The 25,302-nt window shown below is 40.6% G+C and overlaps 1 protein-coding gene across 1 annotated transcript; it reads left to right on the plus strand.

Moving 5' to 3' along the window:
• Positions 1–44: 44 nt before the first annotated feature.
• nfe2l2b (nfe2 like bZIP transcription factor 2b) lies at positions 45–24,028 on the plus strand. Its single transcript, XM_052141324.1, has 4 exons — positions 45–207; positions 4,951–5,166; positions 6,212–6,370; positions 21,812–24,028. The coding sequence occupies exons 1-4, from the start codon at positions 169–171 to the stop codon at positions 23,012–23,014; spliced, it is 1,617 nt and encodes a 538-aa protein (XP_051997284.1). The 5' UTR covers positions 45–168; the 3' UTR covers positions 23,015–24,028.
• Positions 24,029–25,302: the final 1,274 nt, after the last annotated feature.

Below are 25,302 nucleotides of genomic sequence, written 5' to 3' on the forward strand. Positions count from 1 at the left end.
GGCTGATGGTCATTTGAGGCGGGTCCAGTCTGTATTTTTGTTCTGTTACACGCGCGTGTCGTCAGATTTTATTCAGAAAAGTTTGGCAGTCGCATGTGCGCTGTCAAATCTTGACTTGCATCGGTGTTACAATTAACAATCCCCTCATAACAGCAACTGGAAGAAAACATGGAAGAAAACCCTTTAGCCAAGTTTCAACATGAGCCGGTAAGTCTAAACAAAAAATGCACAGTATGTGTATAGAATGTTGCCTTAATGATGAAATTATGAAACTCTCAGGTATGAAATACATTATTAAAAGACTCATTGGGTTAAAAGCTAGAGAACATCTGAAGGAACGTCATTGAAGTAGTTTTCCGGGAAAGATCATCGGCGTAGAATATGCGGGGGGATGAGGGGGGCATGTCCCCCTCACTTTTTCACAGGGTGAATGTATTTAAGCTGTCTGTCATAGAGCAAATGTGTAAATGCAAAAGTAAAAATTCACTGTCAATTGTAATTAATTCAATACAATTTTAATCGACTGAGAGCCTTAAAAATATATCTTATATATTTATGTTTGTCTTGTACTAACCATTCTGTCCCTTTCAACATAGAGCTTATAAAAAAACATATCAGTATCATAATATAAAAGGCCTTTTATAATGATCACCATGAAGTTGATCTCATTTCATGTTTGGGGGGAACAAAAAACAGGATGTTTTCTAAACAATACTAATTGTAATTTTGACAATTTGAAATTCTCCAAAATTTGGGGGTGAATATCTCTCCATCCCCTATTGTATTTATACAGTACAGTCACCCTTAAAACATATTATTATCATTGCATTATATAACAAAATATCAAACCAAGGGGCATTTATTTTATAGAAAGATAGCACAAGTACACTTTTCAAGAAAGACATTTCACAAAAACAAGTTTGTTAGGTTTTAAATGATATAAACAATAAATATACAGTTCAAAATGAAGACACAATAGTAAATATTTAATTATTTTGATACATTCTGTCAAACATTAGTGGAACAGGTCTATAGTTAACATGATGATCAACTTGAACTTGAAGAGAACTGATGTCGTAACTAAAAATTATACTCTGTTTAAGAGTAATAGCAAGTGAAGTTTGTTCTGAGAAAAGATCTATCATAATTTGTTTGCTTGCCATTTATTTAAAAATTTTGCTATCCAGTCCAGACACACTTTTTTGGGGGACAGTATGATATAATAATTTTACTCATCATGCTTAATAATCTGCAATTAGAGTATATTTTACCATTTTGAAATTGTCTGTTCATTAGTTGTTGAGGGAGGACCCAATTAGAAAAGCCCTGGGCTGAGGTTTGTTAACACATGTTGTCCCAGGTGTCATGAATTCAAGTGACAGGACTGTTTAAATTAACATTTTAAGAGGTGCACTTGAGCCATCTGCACACACTGCTGCATGTTTCAGGGTGGGTAACCAGTATCCCCAGTGATAAGAGTTAATATCAGTTCTTCAGTTGTCCTTTATACGCACAAGGCTCTATCACGCTTTCTACACTTTCACACAGTTGCATCATCACACACCACCCAGCTGTAGGTGTGTACATTCACCTTTCACTCAACTCACCTTTATACCTTTCTCCCAGTCTTTCTTGTTCTGGCTTTATTTACTATTATCTGATGGATGGTTTTCTCTATGTTGCTTAGCCAGACAAATCTCTCTAAACCATTCATAATGTCACGTGTAATCTGAAGCATTTATTTACTTGCGTGACTCCAGTATGAGGGCAGAAAGTTCAAGGCCAAACGACTCCATTAGAAATGCTTTGAGCTTAGCTTGGTTTGTGCTCAGTTTTATTTGTGCCCCAGCACATGTAACTTTCACTCACCGCAGTGTCATGGCCTTTGGTGCATTAGCATTACCTAGAAACAGTGAAGAAGGACATACACTTAGGGCCCCTGTTCTTGGGGTCAATAAAAGTGATCAAATATGCTTTTTACTACATGATGTATACAATGTGCACAGCTCTCTGTATCTCTCTCGTTGTAAACATTGTTGGTAGTATCTTAACATCACTGATTGTGGTCTTGTTTAAATTGAAATGGCATTAAAAATGAGTTACAAATTAAGCTTTGAAACTACAGTAAATAATAACTTATTGACTGCTGTTGTTCTCTACTGTGTGAATTTTTGATAGGGTTGATTTATTCAAACAGATGAATTTATGATGGAACTATATAACAATGTCACTTTTGGAGCTGCAAATTCAAATTTAATTAAATGGAATCATTCTTCCTCACCTTCCTATTCTTCCCCATCTATTTAATGCTTAAAAGGCCAGGAACATAAAAATATCTCAGCAAATCAATTTATTGCCATTTTCCAACATATTAGATCTGTTTCCTTAAAAGTGTGGACTTTTGTTCTCGGAAAGACCAATCTTGCCTAGCTAGCTTGAAAGAATCAACTTATAGTACAGGAGGATGTAGAACGCATCTATGCAAGTTTTGACATATGATATGTAAATTCAACAACCTTATATATTTTTTTTTGCCGGTGGATGATGTAGAATGAGTCCAAGAATTCCAAGAACATTGAGAGCTCCTAATTGAGAAACAGCTCTCAAATTCACCCAAAAAAAAAAAAATAGTTTCAAGATATGCACATTTTTAATAAAATAAAATAAAAACAAAATATTTTAATTTTGATTTATTGCTTTTTGTCAAACGTTTCTTAATTCAATTTGACTTTTTTTATGAAATTGAAATGTGTAAAAAAATAATAAAATATACAATAATACTACAATTAATACGATTAAGAAAAATAATAAAATAGTTTTCTTCAAACTATTGCTTTTATTTAAAAATGTGTCATGCATCCCTCATGAAAATGACAAGATAGGAACGCTTACCTCAAGTTCAGCTGCTTTTTCACAAAATGCAGCCATGTTACTTTTAGAAAAGAATTATTCTAGTTGATAACAAAGGTATACCTACCAAATCATTTGACATCAATATTTGCAGGGAGCCCCTTTTCAATATATATATATATATATATAATATTATTATTATGAAAAAAATAATAATATTTGTATTACAGAATTATGGCCCACTCACCCACTCCCCCTACCCTTAGCTTCTTTAATGTTTGTTTACCCCAGGATACAACATTTATTTTATGGCTAAATTGTATTTTTGCACCAGATTTCTACCAGTGATGTCACTGAAGTTTACTTTGAGTAGAAAGCACAGCAGAGACACAGTAAAGCACTTTATTGGGCTGGTGCCATATATCATTGTGGATAAGCTCCCTCAGTGGCAGCACAACCTCTGGCCACATGTACAATCAGTCCCCATAAACTCTCCAATTACCATTTTATCAAATCAAAGGAAATGATTACAAGAGTTGTATATGTTGCTCAGTTGAATTGTTTTTGTGCATTTGTATTTATTCTGATAAGGAGAAATGAACACGTACTTTTTTAATGAAATACATACAGTTTTTATGGTAACACTATACTCCACTTTCACTTTTACATCTGAAAGATAAAGTGGAGATTTAAGAGTAAAAAAGGACTTAAGGACTTGCTCTGCTTCTCACCCACTTCTGAAGATATGGATTTAAAAACAGGAGTTATATGGATTACTTTTATATTTCATTTCTTTGATTTTTGGAGCTACAAAGGTCTGATCACCATTCACTTGCATTGTAAGGACCAACAGAGCTGTTTGTTTGTTTTTGTTCAGTAGAAGAAAAAAAGTCACACATCTAGGATGGCATGAGAGTGAGTAAATTACGATAATTATTTTTATTTTGGGGTGAAATATCCCTTTGATGTTCCCTTTGTTAAAGGATTATGAAGGAGTTCATTAATGACTGATAAGTCAATTACAAATGCATTAATGTAAAGTGTTGCTGTTTTTATGAACACAAGTCAAGCCAGTCAAAAGTTCGGACACACTTGCCAAAAGTTATGTTTCTAATGATCTTAAAAACTGTTGGTAACATTTTACAATACAGTTCCATTTGTTAACATTAGTTAACATGAACTAACAATGAACAATATATTTAAGCATTTATTAATCTTGGTTAATGTTTGCATCATCTACTACTAACACACTTTCAACATTTGTATTTGTTAAAATGTTTTAATGCACTATGAACTAACATGAACTAACATAACAATTGTATTTTTGTTAACTAACATTAACAAAGATTAATAAATGCTGTAAAAATATATATTGTTAATTGTTTGTTCATGATACCCAGTCCATTAACTAATGTAAATTAATGGAACCTTATTTTAAAGTGTTACCAAACCATTTCACCCCAGGTCTTAGGTTTACATGAATACTTACATTTAATTAGTTTAGTAGACAAATATGAATGGCATGAAAGAAAAAAAAAGAAATGAAATTGATGAGTTGGACCAAGAATAGACAGAATTTGCAAAGCTTTAATCCAGGCAAGTTGTGTCTACTTTGAAAAAGCTGAAATATAAGATTTGTTTTGAGTTTTATTATTTAAACAGATTTGGTTACATAAATGTTACATAATTCTCATACATACATTTGAGATTTGATGTCTTTACCACTACTCTAAAATGTGGGAAAAAGTAATGATAAAGTTAAAGAATGAGTAAGTGTGTCCAAGCTTTTGACTGGTAACCTGATGTACTCATGAACATACAGTATAAGCATTTTGAAGGTGGCCTTGGTAAGAAGACACTTACCAAGCAAATGAATGTAAATGCAAAATGTCACATGCCTAACATAAAAACTACATAAGTAATATTGTGAGAGTGCACAGAAGGTTCATGTAAACACTGCCTTATGTATGTATGTGTGTGTGTGTGTGTGTGTGTGTGTGTGTGTGTGTGTGTGTGTCTGTGTGTATGGCCACAGACAAAGAGCCACAGACAAAGACAACATGGTAAATGATCTGTTGTTCATTATGTCTCCCTGTTCAGGATTTGATTGATATTTTGTGGAGGCAGGATGTTGATTTGGGGGTGGAGCGAGACATCTTTGATGGGTGTCTTCGGCAGAGGGAGGAGGATGCCAGGAGAGCGAGGGAGAGTGAACAGAAGAGAGAGAGAGAGCTAGAAAGGATTATGCAGAGGTTACAGAAACTAGACAAGGAGACTGGAGAGTTTTTGCCTAGTCCTTCACCAGTGAACACACAGGTAACAATTTCACCAAGATAGGATTACATATTTTAACCTGTAGGCACAAATTAACAACTTGCTGAGACCATAGGGGTTGATGGTATAACCAAAATCTTCCTTCACAGTCACAAACTAAAAATATTTCAAACAAATGTCCAGCATCAGTGTAAAAACAGCTGCTTCATATTATGTAACTCTTGAGTTAAAATAATAAGACATAAAACAGTAATACATTATAAATACAACTTGTCAAATGAAATTAGAAGCTAATATATGCACATTAGTTTATTTTATATTAATGTGACTAATTGCGACTTTGCATAATTTACGTGTTTACAATATGTTTTAAAAAAGCACAAGTAGAGCATTGTGATAAGTGTGCATGCTATTCGTTTGTATGTTCAGTATGCTATTGTTTTTTCCTCTGTCAATTTTTCATTGGGCTGTTTACGTTATATAACATGGTATTAGCAGAAAACAGAATCTCAACCAGTTCACACATAATGCCCTGCCTTAACTAATACAGATAAACCTTAAACTCCCGTAGCATATGACTACCACCCCTGGAGTCGCAAGTTTGAATCCAGTGTGTGCTAAGTGACACCAGTCAGGTCTCTGAAGCAACCAAATTTTCCCGGTTGCTAGGGAGGGTAGTGTCACATGGGGTAACCTCCTCGTGGTCGCGATTAGTGGTTCTCGCTCTCAATGGGGCACGTGGTAAGTTGCGCGTGGATCGCGGAGAGTAGCATGAGCCTCCACATGCTGTGAGTCTCCGCGGTGTTATGCACAGCGAGCCATGTGGTAAGATGCACATTGACTATCTCAGAAGTGGAGGCAACTGAGACTTGTCCTCGGCCACCCGGAACCATGCCACCACAAGGACCTAGTAAGCAGTAGGAATTGGGCATGCCAAAGTGAGGAGAAAAGGGGGATTCAATTAAAAGAAAAAAAGGGGAAAAAACTACCGTAGAATAATGCCTGCACACACACCTAAACACACCCACACTCTATTTGGTGTTTAATGTACAGTGTTGCCTACAGAGTTCATTTTACTTCATTTTAGGCCATGCCCATGTCAACGCCGGTGCCCTCTGCAGTGTCTACTCAGCATTCACCAGTCACGCAGAATCCTTTGCTATCTGCCCTGCTGTTCTCAAAAACTCAGAAGCTCCCTTCTGAGGAGCAGGACTTCAGTGAACTACTGTCGCTGCCAGACCTACAGGTATATATACACACAAGGCAGACACACAGTTTTGGCAACTGCAATTTTTCCCCACAAAGTATTAGGTTGTTACACAGTAGTAATTATAATAAGTTCAATGATGCATCTAAAAGCACATAGCCACTGAACCTGAAAACCATAGCCAAATTTATTATAATCTAGAGGTGACCAGTTGTAACGGGGCTGTTGTAACATACAACATTTCTTGGTAACACTTTACTAAAAGGATGTATTGTTAACATTAGTTAATGTATTTGATATCAAGAACCAACAATGAACAATGATTTTTAATCTTTGTTAAGGCAAATTTGTTAATCTTCGATTTGGTCACAGGGAATCACGGCCATGCTGATTTAGGCCATAGATCACGATTGCGATTATTTCAAATAATCAGTTCAAAGAGCAAGTCAATTAAAATTTTTTAAAAAGGACTGCCAAAAAAAAAACGCATTTGTGCATGGATCTATTTCTTATGCTAAGGATCAGGATCTGCCGTTGCTAGTTCAAAAGATGTGCACATAATTCAAAAACATCACTTTAGAACTAGTAATGATGCCTGGGCTGTTCCTAACAAGTTATTGGAGAAACGTCTCAGGTTACTTAACTGTAACCCTTGTTCCCTGAAAAAGCGGAAAGAGATTCATACTGAGAGGCCTCAGTCGCATTGCCTCACGAACAAAAGTGAGCAGGCAAAGGATGTTTCCCCCGTGGTACCTCGCCAATCAGGCGTGGCAAGCCCACAGAAGCCACATAAACCCCGAGAGTGGCGGGGCGTGTGCCTGCTGATAATTTCTCCTGAAGGAAGTCCAGAACTGAAGCAATCTGACAGTTAACTGGATCTGCATTACGTGCAGTGCAACACCTTTCAAAGACACCCCATTTATTGGCATAACTTTTCCTAGTGGAAGCAGCCCTATCACTGAGAATGGTCTCGATAACTTCAGGTGAAAGCCCAGTGTACCTCAGTTGGTACCTTTCAGGGGCCAAACATGAAGGTTCCACAACTTGGGCCAGGGATGAAATATTGTCCCCTGCGCCTGAGACAGAAGGTCCCTCCTGTCCGGAATCGCCCAAGGCGAGCCGTCGAGGAGAGATATTATCTCCAAAAACCATACAGTGTTCGGCCAACGCAGCGCTATCAGTAAGAGGCAAGACCCTTGCTAGCAAACTCTGGCCAGAACTCCCGGGAGCAGAGAAACCAGAGAAAACACACACAGGTGCATTTTGGGCCATGTATGTGCCATCGTGTCCAGACCCAGGGGGGCTGGGTGACTCAGGGAGAAGTAGAGGGGACATTGCGCTGTCTGTTGGGAGGCGAAGAGGTCCACTTCTGCCTTGTAATATCTTAACCAGATTTGTCTCACTACCTCGGGGTGGAGTTTCCACTCCCCCATCTGTATTTTCTGTCTGGACAGTAATCCGCTCCCACATTCAGGCTTCCAGGGATATAAACTGCTCTGATTGACAGGAGACTTTGGGCCCAAAGGAGAATCTGCCGTGCCGGTCTGTTTAGCTGGCGTGACCGTAGACCTCCTTGATGGTTTATGTAAGAGACTGCCACTGTGTTGTCCACCCGCACAAGGACATGGCAGCCTCTCAAATGCTGGAGGAAGTATTTCAGGGCCAGAAATACAGCCATCAACTCGAGACAGTTGATGTGCTAATCAAGCTGATGACCCTCCCATTCCCTTTGAGCTGGACGATCACTTAAGACTGCTCCCCAGCCTGACAGGGAGGCGTCTGTCGTTAATAACCTAGAGTGGGACCCACGGTGCGTACGCGGTGCTTAACCCTTATCTGCCTTAGGGGACTGGCCCTTGGCTGAAATCCTCTGGCTTTGAGCCACAACTAAAATGGTCTCATGTGCAGAAGGCCCAATGGAATCACAGAGGACGCAGATGCCATGAGACCTAGTATTCGTTGATACTGAAAAAAGGGTGTTCTGAATGGTCTCGATTCGAGTCTCAAACCCAGAGAAACCAAATGAGCTAAGACGATATTCCTGTGCTGTAATGCCAGTTCTTTTGACTGTGCTAGTATCAGCCAGTCATCTATATAATTCAGAATGCGGATGCCCTGGAGTCGCAGAGGATCCAGTGCTACATCCATGCACTTTGTGAATGTGCGGGGTCATAAGATAAGGCTGAATGGAAGAACACTATATTGGAAAGCTTCCCCAGAATTTCTATATGAAAATATTCATCCATGAGATCGATCGTGACCAACCAATCGTGATGTTAGATTTGAGACACGACCATCTTGACGGATAGCATCTTGAAGGCAGGAAGCAACGGAACACCCGACATTTCGCTGGAAACTGCTAACTCCCAAAACACCAGAGGCGGCGTAATGGAGAGGTTTCATGGGGGTATCAGGAAGGTGCAGGTGAATGTTTCATGCAACCCATCCCGAGGGGGGGCTCCCACCACAAGGCTGGGTGCAAGACCGTCAGGACTTTCTCTTTCTGGAGATAATGGTCCTGAGGTCTTGCTTTGGAGGCTGCACACTGCCTAACAATTCTAACTCCTATCAGAGGAAAGTAGATAGTTTGACAGGCTTGAGAAGCACAACACACACAGAATGGTCTGAAGACAAAAGACCTGACGATGCACCTGTGGCGCATCTATTTATAGCCCCTGGTACCTGCGCATCCTGATGAAGTCACCAGCAGAGGCTATAAATACCAGTCAATTTAATTGACGTGTTGCACACATATTCACAGCTGGTCACTCCTAAAAGACGTTCCCAAAGCGCTAAATCAAGCGTAGCATCAAAGTGTAGCTTTTGATAGTGTGTGTGTGTGTGTGTGTGTGTGTGTGAGAGAGTGAAAGTGATTTGAGTTGCGATTGAGACTACCATTTTCTGTCCCAAGCAGTAGTGTAGTGTTAGTTAGCTTGACTCTATGTATAAATAGCCTTCTGTGCGAGGGTCCTCCCTGAGTATTTTGCAGTAGCTGGTGTGCAAGAATCATTCACTATAGAAACCATACTATCCTCCACTATGTTGAATATTTATATCTCCTTCCAACCCAGAAACTTTGGTAAAAGGTAAGCGCCTTGAATATGTTTTTGATTGGTCCATCTGTTGTGTCTCTCTGATGTAGTAAGCCTTAATGCTGAAGCTGTTAGATATAACTGTATTTCCCAGCTGTAATGTAGTAGTAGTAGTAGTAGTAATCCGAGCATTCATGGAGTGAGATACAATGCCGTTGACTTTAAAGAAATCGCTCACTGACTGACGTGTGCTGACTTGATGCATGTCAAACTTAACTGGCTTCACAAACTTAACATAAAAATGGTCTGTAGCAAATAATGGTTGGGCAAGGAGGACGCAGGAACCGGCTGAACAGTAAACATAAAGTTAAAGTTTAAAACAAATGTAAACAAAAACAAACACATATGCAACGCGTCCACGTGCATCTTTCTCTCCCTCGAACCGGCATCTCCGTCTGCCCTTTATCTCGCTCTCCAGGCAGATGGCAGCGGCGAGGACTCCGCGACAGCATGTCCCTCCTCCCTCCCGGGTTTCGGCACCACTGTAACGGTTAAAGGTTGGTCAAGGAGGAGGCGGGAACTGGCTGAAGAGTAAACATTAAGTTTTAATGAAAAACTCAAACGTAAACAAACACAGACACATATGCAACGTGGCTGCGTGTGTCTCTCTCTTTCTCGAACCGGCGTCTCCAGCTGCCCTTTATCTCGCTCTCCCACTGATCAGTTGATTCATTGCCGGCCATGCTTCATCACGGCCTGGCAACGCCCTCCTCCTCATCACATGCTTTTTGTCACCACCTGCTGGCAAAAATTATTAATGTCACAGGGAAAAATAAAAAGAGACATCTAGCTCTTTTACACATCTACACTGCTCTTACACTTTAGGATAGAATGCCACAAACACAAGCGAAGTGATACAAACAGTGAAACCTCTGAGTGCTGATTGTGTGAGACATCAATACTCATGGAATGTCTCTCGTCCAATCAGATTTGAGAACCGGAACTAGCTGTTGTATAATAATTTTTAAATAGACTACTGTTTGTTGTTAGTTCATGTTACTACATAATGCATTAACTTATGTTAACATATACAACTTTTAATATAAAAAAATATATTAGTAAATGTACAATTTAACATTTACAAATTATTTTTCATTGTTAGTTAATGTTAACTACTACACCAACTAATGTTAACGAATACAATCTTAATGTGAAATGTCGCCAGTCTCTTCAATCACAAACATGGTTGGGAAGTAATGAAAAACATGTGGATATGGGATTACGTACTTAAAATACAAAATATTAGTAAGTGTTTTCCATTACAGTCACAATTTAATTAATTGGTAATAGAATACATTTACATTCAAGAGATTACTTTGCATTTTATTGTAATTTGTCAAGCAATATGTAGATGATTCAGTTTGAAAGCTTTTATCCATTTAAATGATGAGATCTAAAGAGTGGTTTGAAACACTTGTGCATGTGTTTCATTTATACAAGCAGAAATAGGCGATTTCAGGCTGTTGTGAGTGAATAGGTGGATATGATGTCATTGAGGAACTTCCTCTTGGGATCTACTGCATGTTTCTTCAGTTTAACAGAAAACAGAAATGCTTTGACAGATGAAACATGAATCCAATAAATAAATGGGTACAATGATATATGGTTTGTCAATGTTTTTTTGAAGTTTGGTTATTTTTCACAAGGATAAAGGATGTTTATATGGGAAATGATAACTAAAGTAGCCTTTAGCATAAATGTGTAGAAAGCTATGTATAATATATTTTCTGCCTCATTCTATGAACAGAATCCACAAATGATCAGAAAAAGATGTCATTGTATACACTCTATGGGGTTTTGAAGTAAGTTTGGAGCAGCAGAACATGTAAACTTTGTAAATTGTCATGTGACCATTAAGCTTTGTTTATGCTAAAATGCTATTTCTAGCCCTTATACTGTATGCGCCTGTCACCAGGCAGGATTATATTTAATAATGAATTAATTAGTGAAAAAGATCATTTCATTTTGTGAGAAACTGAAATTAAACAATGCTGATGAAGTGTAAACAAGATTTTATCTTGGCATGAAAAAATAAATACATTTTTTTAAATGAAAATTATTTCATTAAATTATCTAGCTGAAGACTGTTGACCTATCAGCTGATCAGATATGTTTGCTAAAATTACTATACTAATTTCAAATAATTATAGTGTAGGTCCTAATGAAACTTTCATTTTAAACACAATATTCATGACAAATAAAATAATTAGTACTATATAAAGACAAATGCAGCAATATTATTAAGCAATAAAGCAATAATAATATTTATTTGATGTGTGTTCTTATCTACTCTGTGATACAGTGGGTTAAAGGTTCTGTTAGATATATTTTTTTATTGAATAGCATGCACATGCTGCCTCTACTACCAGAAAGATATTAATGAAATAGGTGCCTTGAGATTGCCCTGTTACACCTGTTTCTGTGACAGTATAAGTCTCTGTAAACAGCAAAAAGGATATGTCAAGAGAAATCAATAAGCATAACCTTTAGGAGCTCTTTGCTGGCATCAGGCTTGCTGGCATGTCTGTGGAGGGTGTGATTTTGGAGAGAGGATGTGGACTAATTTAGGGTAGGCAGAAGTTATTGCAATGGCAATGCATTTAGTATATTGTGTGTGTGTGTGTGTGTGTGTGTGTGTGTGTGTTTGTGTATATATATATATATATATATATATATATATATATATATATATATATTTAAATAATATCACACAAGCAAGAGTGCGATATGGCCCTACATCAGCACTGCTGTGATTTGGCCGCAGGCAGTGGCGAAGCTAGGGGGTGGCCGTGGCCACCATGTATGGAGCCAAATCAATCTCATTAATAATTCACGCACAAAAAACGATTCACACATGCGTAGACAATTTCACATGCGTGAAACCTAATTCACGTACACAAAAAAAAAAATTCACGTGCGTGAAAAAAAATAAATATATTCACACAAAGCTATTCACATGCGCAAAATAAAAGTATGCATACGTAAAATACATTTTACAAACGCAAAACATACTTCATAGATATACAACTAGTCGCAAAAAGTTTCGAATGTTTAAAATGTACGAGTGTATCCATGAATCTGAATGTTCAAATCGTCATTCACGTGTGAATCACCTCGGATTTGTGTGTGTGTGTTTTTGAGACTTTCCTGGCAGAGATCTCTTCCCACGTGGGTCTGTCGTACTCTTTAGCCAGTCAGATGCGAGCTTAACCAATCATATCATAAGCCACTGATTCTGCACACCTTTTGCGCAACATGGATTAATTAGAATGGAAATGAAGCCTTTACATCAGTAATCCAGCATGGTGAACGAAGAACGGGAAGTAATTTTTTTTTGTGCTGCTATTATTATTATTGTTGTTGTTGTTGTTGTTGTTGTTTTTATTATTAGTCAAACATACATATTCAGATTTTTTTCTCAGTATTAGTTAATTGCCTATTTTATTTATTCAATAAAAGTATTAATACTGTCCTCATTATTTTTTCAGTCACAATACATTATTGTCCAAAAACATTTTACTTCACTTACCCGTGCTTCCCGTTCTTCGTTCGCCATGCTGGATTACTGATGTAAAAGCTTCATTTCCTACCACTGGAGTTTTAAATATTAATAAAACTATTCGTTCCTTACTACAAAAAGACATTGTCACTATGCCAAACTGTTTATTGGAATAGACTGGTGGAAGGTTTATTATGGAAGGCCATTTGTGCTTTACCAAACAAATATTTATTAGGAAATAAAGTTAAGGAAATAACTTTCAAAATCTTACACCGATACTACCCAGTTAATATTTTTCTTGTTAAATTTAAAAAGGATATTGATTTGAACTGTTCTTTGTGCAATACATTGCCTGAGACTTTGTTTCATCTATTTTGGCATTGTGCTCATGTAAGGACATTTTGAAAGATTTGACCAGATTTATAATTGATAACACTGAACCCACTTTTTAATTATGTTTAGATAATGTTATATTTGGTTTTACTAATATCCCCTCAAATAAAAGGAAAGAATAGGCCTACTATATTATAAATGAAATTTTAATTTTTGCTAAATTTCATATACATAAATGTAAGTACACTAAATCCCAACCTTTGATATTGGTTCTTGAAAAAGAAATTCAAATATATATATAAAGACTATTTTTAATTCACATAATAAGAAAGCAATTAAAACTGTTTCTATATGTGAGTCCTTCAATATATTTACATGATGTTTAGCCTTCCCCCTTGGCTTTATTGTTTTTCTCTTTATATATGTATTATTGTAGTTTTGACTGTACATTGACTTTGTTTGTTTGAATCTTAATAAAAAAAAAAAAAGCCTTCATTTCCGTTCTAATTAATCCATATTGCGCAAAAGGTGCGCAGAATCAGTGGCTGATTGGCTAAAGAGTACGACAGACCCACGTGGGAAGAGATCTCTGCCAGGAAAGTCTCAAAAACACACACACACAAATCCGAGGTGATTCACACGTGAATGACGATTTGAACATTCAGATTCATGGATACACTCTTACATTTTAAACCATCGAAACTTTTTGCAACTAGTTGTATATCTATGAAGTATGTTTTGCGTTTGTAAAATGTATTTTACGTATGCATACTTTTATTTTGCGCATGTGAATAGCTTTTTGTGAATATATTTTTTTTTCACGCACGTGAATTTTTTTTTTGTGTATACGTGAATTAGGTTTCACGCATGTGAAATTGTCTATGCATGTGTGAATCGTTTTTTGTGCGTGAATTATTAATGAGATTGATTTGGCTTCATAACCATGGACCGAAGCCTGGCCATGTTATGTCTGAAAACGTTCAGTATTGTTTCCTGTTGGACTCAGTTATGTTATGCACTGCGAGTGACAGGTTACGGTGCCTTTAAGGCTTACGGCAGTGATTTACGACAAGGGTCAACAAATGTAATGTTTTTGCGACAGTTCAGTAAACACAACATGAACACAGCTACACGGTGTGGTTATTGAGTCTTACACAAACACAACATTTGGCGAACAAGGATGTCTGAATTCGTCTTACCACCACCGCCACCTTTCCTACCTGTTCCCGGTGATCCAGCTGTTCCTTGGGATTGCTGGCTGACGTCGTTTGAGGATTATCTGCTAGCTTTGGGACACTCGGACCTAGCGGAGGCGAGGAAGTGCGCGCTCCTGCGCCATTGTCTCGGGCAGGAGGGACAGCGAATCTTCGCCACGCTCACCTTATCGGATGATAAGTACGTCACAGCCATGACCACCTTGAAGGCCCACTTCAGCTCCGGAAGAAGCCGGCGGATGCACCGTTTTGAGTTCCGTCAGAGAACGCAAAAGCCGGGTGAGACCGTTGTCCACTATGTATCAGCATTACGTGAGCTGGCTAGACTTTGTGATTTTGGGGCTTTGGAGGATGGACTTATAGTTGACCAGTTAATAGAGAAAACGTCATGTAACCAACTGAGGGAGAGACTTTTACTAGAGCCAGACTCCACGACACTAGCGGACGCTTTAGTAATTGGAAAGCAGTTGGAAACGGCCCCAATGGAGGCGCGCAAGTTCGGCCGCGCTGCGCACGATCCTGTGACATCATCACCACCGTCAGTTAAGCACACAGAGACTGCAGAGGCGGCTGACTGGGTGAGTGACCGTTTGGATGTACAGAGAGTGGACAGGGGGCCTAGGGAGAGTGGGCACAAAAGCTGTAGTAACTGTGGCTCACCTAAACATGCAACCAGAGATCAGTCATGCCCTGCCCAAGGGAAACGTTGTCGTAACTGCAACAAGTTGAACCATTTTGCACGCTGCTGTCGCTCTTCCCCTGCTTGCCATGATACTGCGGCTGTCCCCATAAACACTGTACAGACCTCACAGCCTTCGATCAAGCTCTGCACATGCCGTGTGGACAGCTCTCATTCCACTCCTCGTGGACACGGGCGAAAGTGTCAATTCTAAACAAATGCACATATGATCGCTTTTTCAGTCGCGTGCCTCTGGAAGCAGTGGCTAAACCCCTGTTAGGCTACGGTCATTCTCCCATCTCCACTGTGGGTGTGGCCCGCCTGCCCGTCAGGTATGATCAACAATGTGCGCCTGCCACCAAGTTCTGCATCACCTGGAAGGGAGCTAACATTATGGGCCTAGACTTGTTCCTTGCCCTGGGTTTTAGTGTGAGTGATGCTAGGGGCCTGCATGTCCTGCAAGTTGCCACCTCCTGGCCTGACCGCTACCCACAACTGTTCAATGGGCTGGGCCGCATGACTGGTTTTGTACACCAGCCCACTGTAAAACCATCAGTCCGCCCTGTTATCCAGCCCCTACGGCGCATTCCCCTGGCCCTCCGTGACGCGGACGTCATAGAGCCTGTTGACGCCTCGCCGTGGGTGTCTAACCTGGTGATAGCCAAGAAAAAGGGGGGCGGACTGCGGCTCTGTGTCGACCTCACAGATGTCAACAAAGCCATCATCCCTGATAAGTATCCCCTACCTACGGCTGAGGAGCTCACTAGCCATTTCCACGGCTCCATTGTTTTCAGTAAGATGGACTTACGAAACGGCTACCTCCAGGTCCCTCTGGCACCGGCCAGCATGGATCTTACGGCGTTTGTCACGCACGTGGGGGCTTTCAGGTTTAAACGTATGGCATTTGGACTTACATCAGCCCCGAGCTGTTTTCAGAAGATAATGTCACTCATACTGGCTGGTATCCAGGGTGTATCCATCTACCTGGATGACGTGGTGGTGCATGCGCCCTACACCGCACTGCATGACGATCGCCTGGAGCAGGATTTTCAGCGTTTCGAACAGCATGGGGTCACACTGAACTCTGAGAAATGCATGTTTGGGGTTGAGGAGGTCGAGTTCCTGGGCTTCAGGCTCTCGAAGGAGGGCATCGCCCCAATAATGTCCCACACTGAGGCCATTCTGTCCCTGCCAGACCCGCATTCACCATCCCAGCTGTCTTCCTTCCTGGGGATGGCCGCTTACTACCTCAGATTCATGCCACACTACTCTGACTCAACGGCCCCCCTCCGCCAGCTTCTCAGGAAGGATGTTCCGTGGGACTGGACCCCGGCCTGCCACGAAGCCGTGTGCATCCTCAAACGGCAGCTCACGTCCCCACCCACACTGTCCCATTTTAGCCTGACCACGCCCACTATGGTCACCTGCGACGCTTCCGGGGTGGCGCTAAGCGCTGTGCTCTCACAGATTCAAGAGGGGGTGGAACGCCCGGTGGCTTTCGCCTCACAGGCACTTACTCCAGCAGAACAGAAGTATTCGGTGGGGGAGAGGGAAGCCCTGGCCTGCCTGTGGGCGTGCGAACGCTGGCATGTTTACCTATACGGGAGGCCTTTCACCATCCGCACGGACCACCAAGCGCTGACGGCACTGCTGGCAACTAAAGGCTCGGGGCACAGGCCCATGAGACTGCTGCGCTGGGCTGACAGGCTGAACCAGTATAACTTCAGTCTGGAGTTTATGCCTGGGCGGGCCAACACGGTGGCCGACCTCCTGTCTAGAGCTGTAACGAAGGAGATGGCCGAGGTGACACCAGACACAGAGAGCGACGAAGACTGGGTCCACATCCTGCACGGCCCCATCAGTTCAGTAGTCACTCTGGCGGAGCTGCAGCAGGCCTCAGCTACAGACGAGGCCCTCACAACTCTTCGTAACTACGTCCAGGACGGCTGGCCGGCCAAAGTGGATGACAGGTTGCTTCCCTATTACCGCTTCCGCAACGAGCTCTCCTGCTGGGGGGCAGTGTGTCTGGCCCATGGCCACCGTGCGGTCGTTCCGGAGATTCTCAGGTCCAGAGTACTAAACATGGCACATGAGGGGCACCTGGGGGTGGTCAAGGTGAAGCAGCGCTGCCGTGACACAGTGTGGTGGCCCCACATAGACTCTGATGTTGAGGATCTGGTGCGTAACTGCGCCTGCTGCCTCCTGAGTGGGAAAACTGGTCAGCCTGCCACAGCCCCTCTCACCCCGACCCCTTGGCCGTCTTCACCCTGGGAACATATTCAGGTCGACCTCTGTGGAGAACTTCACGGGGCACCTGCTCACGCTCGCTACCTGCTGGTTGTGCATGATCTTCATTCGAAATGGCCAGAGGTTTTCCAGCTGAGCTCCATCACTGCACACTCCATCATCGACCGCCTGGACAACCTGTTTGGGTGCTGGGGCCTCCCCAGTGTTGTCACAACGGATAACGGGCCCCAATTTGCTTCGACAGAGTTCACTGAGTTTCTAATGATACGGTCCATCAAGCACATCAGGACGGCAGTGTATCACCCAGAGAGTAATGGGGGGGGGGTGGAAAGACTGAATAAAACCCTTAAAAATGGAATCCGAGCTTGTCTGGAGGAAGGGAAAACCTTCAGCAACGCACTCGACCAAACTCTCCTGACCATCCGGGCATCCAAACATTCCACCACTGGAGTGTCACCTGCATTGCTCATGATTGGGCGCGAACTAAAGCAACCACTGGACTGTTTGAGAGCTGAGCCTGCTCCTACACGTGGAAGCCCAGGGCTCCAGAAAGCCAGAGCTCAGGTGAAAGGTTCGCAGGCTTGGATGAAAGCAAGATTTGATGTCACGCACAGAGTGCAAAACCCCTCACTTTCTGCAGGGGTTTGGGTCAGGATCAAACACCTCCACCGCCAAAATAAGCTGCAGTCGTACTGGTGAGAGCCCCTGCGGGTGACTAAGCAGTAAGTCCTGCCACTTACAGACTGGAGAATGGGACTCGTTGGCACTCAAACCGCCTGCACAGAGTCGCAGCCCCCACAGCACCGGTATCACCTCCATCCCCAGCAGTGGCTCTAGGTTGGCAGCCCAGGCCAAGAGCTAACCGGTTGGGGGTATTCCACCAGCACCGCCCGATGCAGCTTCACGGCCAGCACGCCCTCAGAGAATGAGGGTCCCGCCCGTCTGGCATGGGGACTATGTGACAGGGTGATTGTGACACTGGGGAATGGGGGCTGAATGTTATGTTTCAGTTTCCGGGGGGGGGGGAGAAAATGTTATGTCTGAAAACGTTCAGTATTGTTTCCTGTTGGACTCAGTTATGTTATGCACTGCGAGTGACAGGTTACGGTGCCTTTAAGGCTTACGGCAGTGATTTACGACAAGGGTCAACAAATGTAATGTTTTTGCGACAGTTCAGTAAACACAACATGAACAGAGCTACACAGTGTGGTTATTGAGTCTTACACAAACACAACAGGCCACCCCACTCGCAATTGCTGTTTTAGTCTGGGGGTTTTTTGGTCATTTTTTGGCACAATGTAGATCTTTAGAGGTGAAATCATTTCTGTACAAATGTACAAACTTAACATGTGCGCACACCAAGGTCACCAAACCTCTCTGTCCCGAGTGTCATTGTATCCACTCGCCAGTCTGACAATGTAAAAATGCTGTTCAAACATTTCTGTGTAACCACAGACTGATCCCTTGCCCCTACCTGGCCACACTTTCGAAAAACCGCAGGACGAGTGCCGTGGGTAATCACAGCAGTGCTGACTTAGGGCCATATAGCACTATTGCGAGTGTGATATTGCTTGTATACAACAGTTCAATGAACAAGTAAATTTAAAACAATTATGAAAAACTGAGTACGGTCATTAAAACACATTTGTGCATGGAACTACTTTCTTACGTGACTGATCAGAATCTGCCGCTGCTGATTCAAACCAAATGATGCATCCATGCGTTTGTTATTAATTAAAAAATGTCTCTTCAGAAATAGTATCATGCCTTGTGCTGTTTCAAACAAATTATTGGATAAACAAGGATGGATGGATGGGGTGTGTGTGTGTGTGTGTGTGTGTGTGTGAGAGAGAGAGAGAGAGAGAGAGAGAGAGAGAGAGAGAGAGAGAGAGAGAGACGGAGCATGTGCAATCAAATGTTGCCACACCCAAGCAGAGATGCTGTCAGCATCCTGAAGGTCAGCTTTCTAAGTGGTAAAATAGCCATCCAAGCGGGAGTATATATATAGAAAAGAAATGTCCTTTGCCATTTTAAACAGTATGTATCCAATGTGGAAACTTGAGTTCTGTAATCAATCAGTCTGTTGTATCTCTCAGCTGTGATGAGCCGTAATGCTGAAGTTGTTTGTTTATAGCTGTTTAAAGATATTTCCTAGCTTTAGTAATGCGAACGATCATGGAGCACTATTGTATGTAAACACTCACCAACGGATTAACTTCATGTCACCAACTGGCTCATATTACACACAAAAATTATCTTTTGCCACCACCTGCTGGCTAACATATATAATGTCAAAAAACAAATAGATGTAAAAAGAGACACTTAGCCTACATTAGCTCTTAACAGATCTGCACTGCTCTTACACTTTAGTTTAGGATGACCAATCAGATTCGAGGACCGGAATTAATTGTTGTGTGTATGTGTGTAAATATATGTGTATATACACAGTGCATCCGGAAAGTATTCACAGCGCTTCACTTTTTCCACATTTTGTTATGTTACATCCTTATTCCAAAATTGATTAAATTCATTATTTTCCTCAAAATTCTACAAAAAATACCCCATAATGACAAAGTGAAGGAAGTTTGTTTGAGATCTTTGCAAATCTATATCCTTTATAGCCCACTGCAGCCTTTGCTCAATACTTTGTTTAAGCACCTTTGGCACCAATTACAGCCTCAAGTCTTTTTGTGTATGATTCTACAAGCTTGGCACACCTATTTTTGGGCAGTTTCACTGATTCTTCTTTGCAGGATCTCTCAAGCTCCATCAGGTTGGGGAGTGTCGGTGCACAACCATTTTCAGATCTCTCCAGAGATGTTCAATCTGGTTCAAGTCTGGTCTCTGGCTGGGCCACTCAAGGACATTCACAGAGTTGTCCTGTGGCCATTCCTTTGTTATCTTGGCTGTGTGCTTATGGTCGTTGTCCTTTTGGAAGATGAACCTTCGCCCCAGTCTGAGGTCCAGTACGCTCTGGAGCAGGTTTTCATCAAGGATGTCTCTGTACATTGCTGCATTCATCTTTCCCTCGATCCTGACTGGTCTCCCAGTTCCTGCCACTAAAAAACATCCCCACAGCATGATGCTGCCACCACCATACTTCACTGTAGGGATGGTATTGGCCAGGTGATGAGCGGTGCCTGGTTTCCTCCAGACATGACGCTTGCCATGCAGGCCAAATAGTTCAATCTTTGTTTCATCAGACCAGAGAATTTTGTTTCTTATGGTCCGAGTCCTTCAGGTGCCTTTTGGCAAACTCCAGCTGGTCTGTCATGTGCCTTTTCCATCTGGCCACTCTACCATACAGGCCTGATTGGTGGAGTGCTGCAGAGATGGTTGTTCTTCTGGAAGTTTCTCCTCTTTCCACAGAGAAATTCTGGAGCTCTGTCAAGGCCCTTCTCCCCCGATTGCTCAGTTTGGCTAGGTGGCCAGCTCTAGGAAGAGTACTGGTGGTTCCAAACTTCTTCCATTTACGGATGATGGATGCCACTGTGCTCATTGGGACCTTCAATGCTGCAGACATTTTTCTGTACCCTTCCCCAGGTCTGTTCCTAGATACAATCCTGTCTCTGAGGTCTACAGACAATTTCTTGGACTTCATGGCTTGGTTTGTGCTCTGACATGCACTGTTAACTGTGGGACCTTATATAGACAGGTGTGTGCCTTTCCAAATCATGTCCAGTCAACTGAAGTTACCACAAGTGGACTCCAATCAAGTTGTAGAAACATCTCAAGGATGATCAGTGGAAACCGGATGCACCTGAGCTCAATTTTGAGTGTCATGGCAAAGTCTGTGAATACTGATGTACATGTGATAATTTTTATTTTTGTATTTTTATTTTTTTATAAATTTGCAAAGATTTCAAACAAACTTCTTTCACTTTGTCATTATGGGGCAACAAAGATGTAATATTGTATATAAATTTCCATTGATTAGGTTAGTAAATTATTTTATCACACTAAAATAGTGTTAACACATAATGTTTCCGTCTTGTGGGTATACTTTGGAACAATGTGTATTTTAACATTTATGGACTGGCCACTAACATTTATTCACTTGCATTGTAAACACCTCCCTATAAATGTCTTTATATAAATAATTAAAAAAGTGATAAGTTATAAATATTTTTTTGTGGAAAACATCATGATGCCCAAAATGCTGTCGATTGAGCTTGAACCCGGAACATTCCTTTTAATAGCACTATTACTTTACACATTTACTGGATATGCTTAAAAAAATGCAGAGCATATCAATTAGTTGTAGTCTTTATGTCAAGAAGGAAAAAATAAGAGTTACAATTTACCTCAAGTTACAATTTTACATTGCCCAAATTCTCACCAATACTACTGTATGTTGTGTAACTGTATCTGGCTGTATACTGATACTGGTTAATTGTTTTCTTTTCCCCACATTAGCAAATTTGGGATCTCTTGGCATCTGAGTGCTCAGATGATATCACCGAAATCTGCAGCCAGAACATTTCCATGCCACAGAGGAAGAACTCAACAGATGAGTTTCTGACAGTTTCCGACTCTTTTGAGGTTGCTCAACCTCTGTCACTCACACCCTCTGATCCAGTAGATGTCCTGGAAACATGCATACAAATGTTCTCACATCCAAGCAATCCCACAGATTCAGCCTCGAACTCAATCTTCAGCTCGAGTCCCCCCGAGAATCTTAATCAAATGAGTTTAACTAAATGCCAGCTAAACTCAAGCCAGTCAACCCTCAGTGAGTTCCCTGCACTTCCAAGTACATACAAGCTTATTACCAGCACACTCAGTCAACCTGAACAGTCAAACGGTGCTCCTGGGTCACTTTCACGATTTACTGACAGCCCCGTCCTGCTTGATTTTGAGGATTCTTCTTCTGCTGGCTCTGCAGATCTAGATACATCCCTCTATGCTGCTGACTCAAATAATGGCCAGTCAGATGAGGAGGAGATGGAGAGCAGCCAACCGGATTACACCGATCTGCTTCCTTTATCACTGCACTCAGAGTCTGTTGAGGCAACAATATACAAAACTGTTACGTATGCACAACATGATGCTAAACATCAAATCCAAAATGAATATTTTCAAAATGTAACAAAAAACGGTAAACAACGGTCAAACCTCATGGCGGGAAGTGGAGGTGTCCGTCGTCTGTCTCGTGATGAACAGCGCGCTAAAGCATTGGGTTTGCCGCTCAGTGTGCATGAAATCATCAACCTGCCTGTGGATGCATTTAACGAAACCGTCAGCTCCAAAAAACTCAGCCACGCCCAACTTACCCTTATCAGAGATATTCGAAGGCGTGGCAAAAACAAGATGGCTGCCCAGAGCTGTCGCAAACGCAAGTTGGATAGTTTTTTTGATCTCGAGGACGAGATTGAGGGTTTGAAGAAGGAGAAGGATCAAAGGAAGGAAGAAAAAGAGAGGAATGCTAGAGATCTTTGTGAGATGAAAGAGAAGCTTAGGAAACTCTACAGTGAGGTGTTCAGACAGCTGAAAGATGAACATGGAAACTCCTACAACCCTAAAGAGTACACACTACAGCACAGCACTGATGGGATGGTTTACCTACTGCCACGTAACACAGGCAACAAGAAAAACACAATGACACAGGATTTACTATAGCTGTGTAACACACTACAGCAAAGCTCTCTTAGGAAGACTTGTTTTTGTAACCTCACACACTAAAATGCAGAGAACATGCATTTACATGCAATCATTACACCTGCCTGAGTCAGAGAAGTCTACTTTCTGCCACACATTACTTTTTAAGCCACAAAATCTACAATGAAAAAGTGGTAACCTGCAACTCTTACTTTGGTGTAATCTGAGGCAGACGAAGTGTGGCATGTCAATTTATTTTTTCAATTTCAATAGTTTTGAAATAGGCAGAGATTATTTATTTACAGCCTGAAAATGCTGAAATACTGCATAAACGGAATAGTTGGAAAAACATCAGCTTCTCTGAGGGCTGTTTAAGATGCATATTCAGAACTTTTATCATTTGGAAAAAATGTATGAGATGATGTACAGTGATCAGGGTCTTGTATCAAGTGGCTTATTTTGTGATAATGACCGGCTGACTGTAGATTGTCTTACTTATTACACAGTTACTTACAGAAGAAAGAAAGACATATTCATTTGAGTTTAAATTATTTTATTATGGGAGAAGAAAGAGACTGTTGAGTGCAAACTAGTACAGTGATGTAGGAACATATGGTTGCCTGGGACAGTGGTCTGTTTCATTGTTTTAAATGTTATACATTTTATTTTTTACACAAACAAAATTTAACACCAGAATGCTGTGATTGATCAGTCTAAAGTATTTCTGAGAGTTAAGTAATATATATGGGAGTTTCTTTGTAACTTCGGGCACTTTTGTTTTTATTCAAACAAACTGATTTCCACCTTTTTCTTTTTGTTATATAAAGTTCTCATCAAAACTGAATTGGACACTTTTTTTTACCAGGCCTTCATTTCTTTTTGTAACTTTTCAAATGCTTTATTGAATAGATTTGATTGTTTATCCTTTTTCTAGACCAAGCCAAAACTACATTCATGCATCCATATTAAGCTCTTAAAATACTAATCTATGAAAATACATTTAAAAATTATAATTTTGACTGACAATTTAAGCAGACTGAAATAAACATTAACCATTTCAATATTTATTGTGTGAAAATTATTTCTATAAATAATAGAAATAACGTTAGTATACTTGTTAACTTTGTGAAAAGAGCATGCTTGAGATGAATTATGAGACAAGTGATGTTTGAAGAAAGCAAAGAAAATTTAAGGTAAATATTACTTGTGAGCAGACAATTTCTAGTTGGTATAATTTCCAATCAAGCTGTAATTTTGCCAGATATAATGAAAAGAAAAATAAATACACCATGGAATCCTATTAAACACAGTTTAAAATTTGAGATGTGGTGGAAATTACACTTTGTCAGTAGATAGAAAAATTATTTTTTTTAAATGCTCAGAGTGAAAAATTAAATAGGCTACACAATGCTTAAAGGGCCCAAAGTTGACAAAACACCAATTTGTGTGTGTGTGTGTGTGTGCGTGCGCACATAAATACATGGTTGAAGAAATACAAATTGTTAAAGGAAATGCAAAATTGAAAGTTAATTTTCATTCATTTACATTTATGCATTTGGCAGACGCTTTTATCCAAAGTGACTTACAGAGCCCTTATTACAGGGACAATCCCCCTGGAGCAACCTGGAGTTTAGTGCCTTACTCAAGGACACAATGGTGGTGGTGGCTATGGGGCTCGACCCAGCATCCTTCTGATTACCAGTTATGTGCTTAGACCACTACACCACCACCACTCATTCCCTTCAGGCAACATGCTAATGAGAGGATGTCAACACATTTTCAGGCATTACAGTGATGATTGTAAAAATTCAGTATTGTCTTTTGTCATGATCAGCCAATAGTGTCATAAAGTCCGCCTACTGATGTTTGATTGACATCCTCTTATTTACGTGTTGCAGGAAGGATAAAATATTAAATTCACGATTAAAGAAGCATAGAATTAAAAAACTCAGCTTTTAATTTTACATTTCCCCCAACCGTTTTATATTGTATTATTTTGCATTAATGTGTGCATTTATTTATTTGTATAGCTCCTAGAACATTTAATTATTTGTATGTATTTATGCATAATTAGATTAATTATTTATATATGTATTTGCGTATATTTTTGTTATTTTTGCAGGTTTTGTCCTCCATAGACAGATAATAGCCTAATTAAAATGACACAGTAATGATTATTTTACTACAAAATATGAGACTGTATATTATATTTGACTCTCCAGTGCTGGAACAGGGCTACAACAAAGTGTGGATATAGGTCTGACTGTAGTTTGAAGTTATCACTTTTCTTTGCATGATACATTGACTGC

Source organism: Xyrauchen texanus, chromosome 13 (genome assembly GCF_025860055.1).
Source record: "Xyrauchen texanus isolate HMW12.3.18 chromosome 13, RBS_HiC_50CHRs, whole genome shotgun sequence".
Lineage (NCBI taxonomy): Eukaryota > Metazoa > Chordata > Actinopteri > Cypriniformes > Catostomidae > Xyrauchen > Xyrauchen texanus.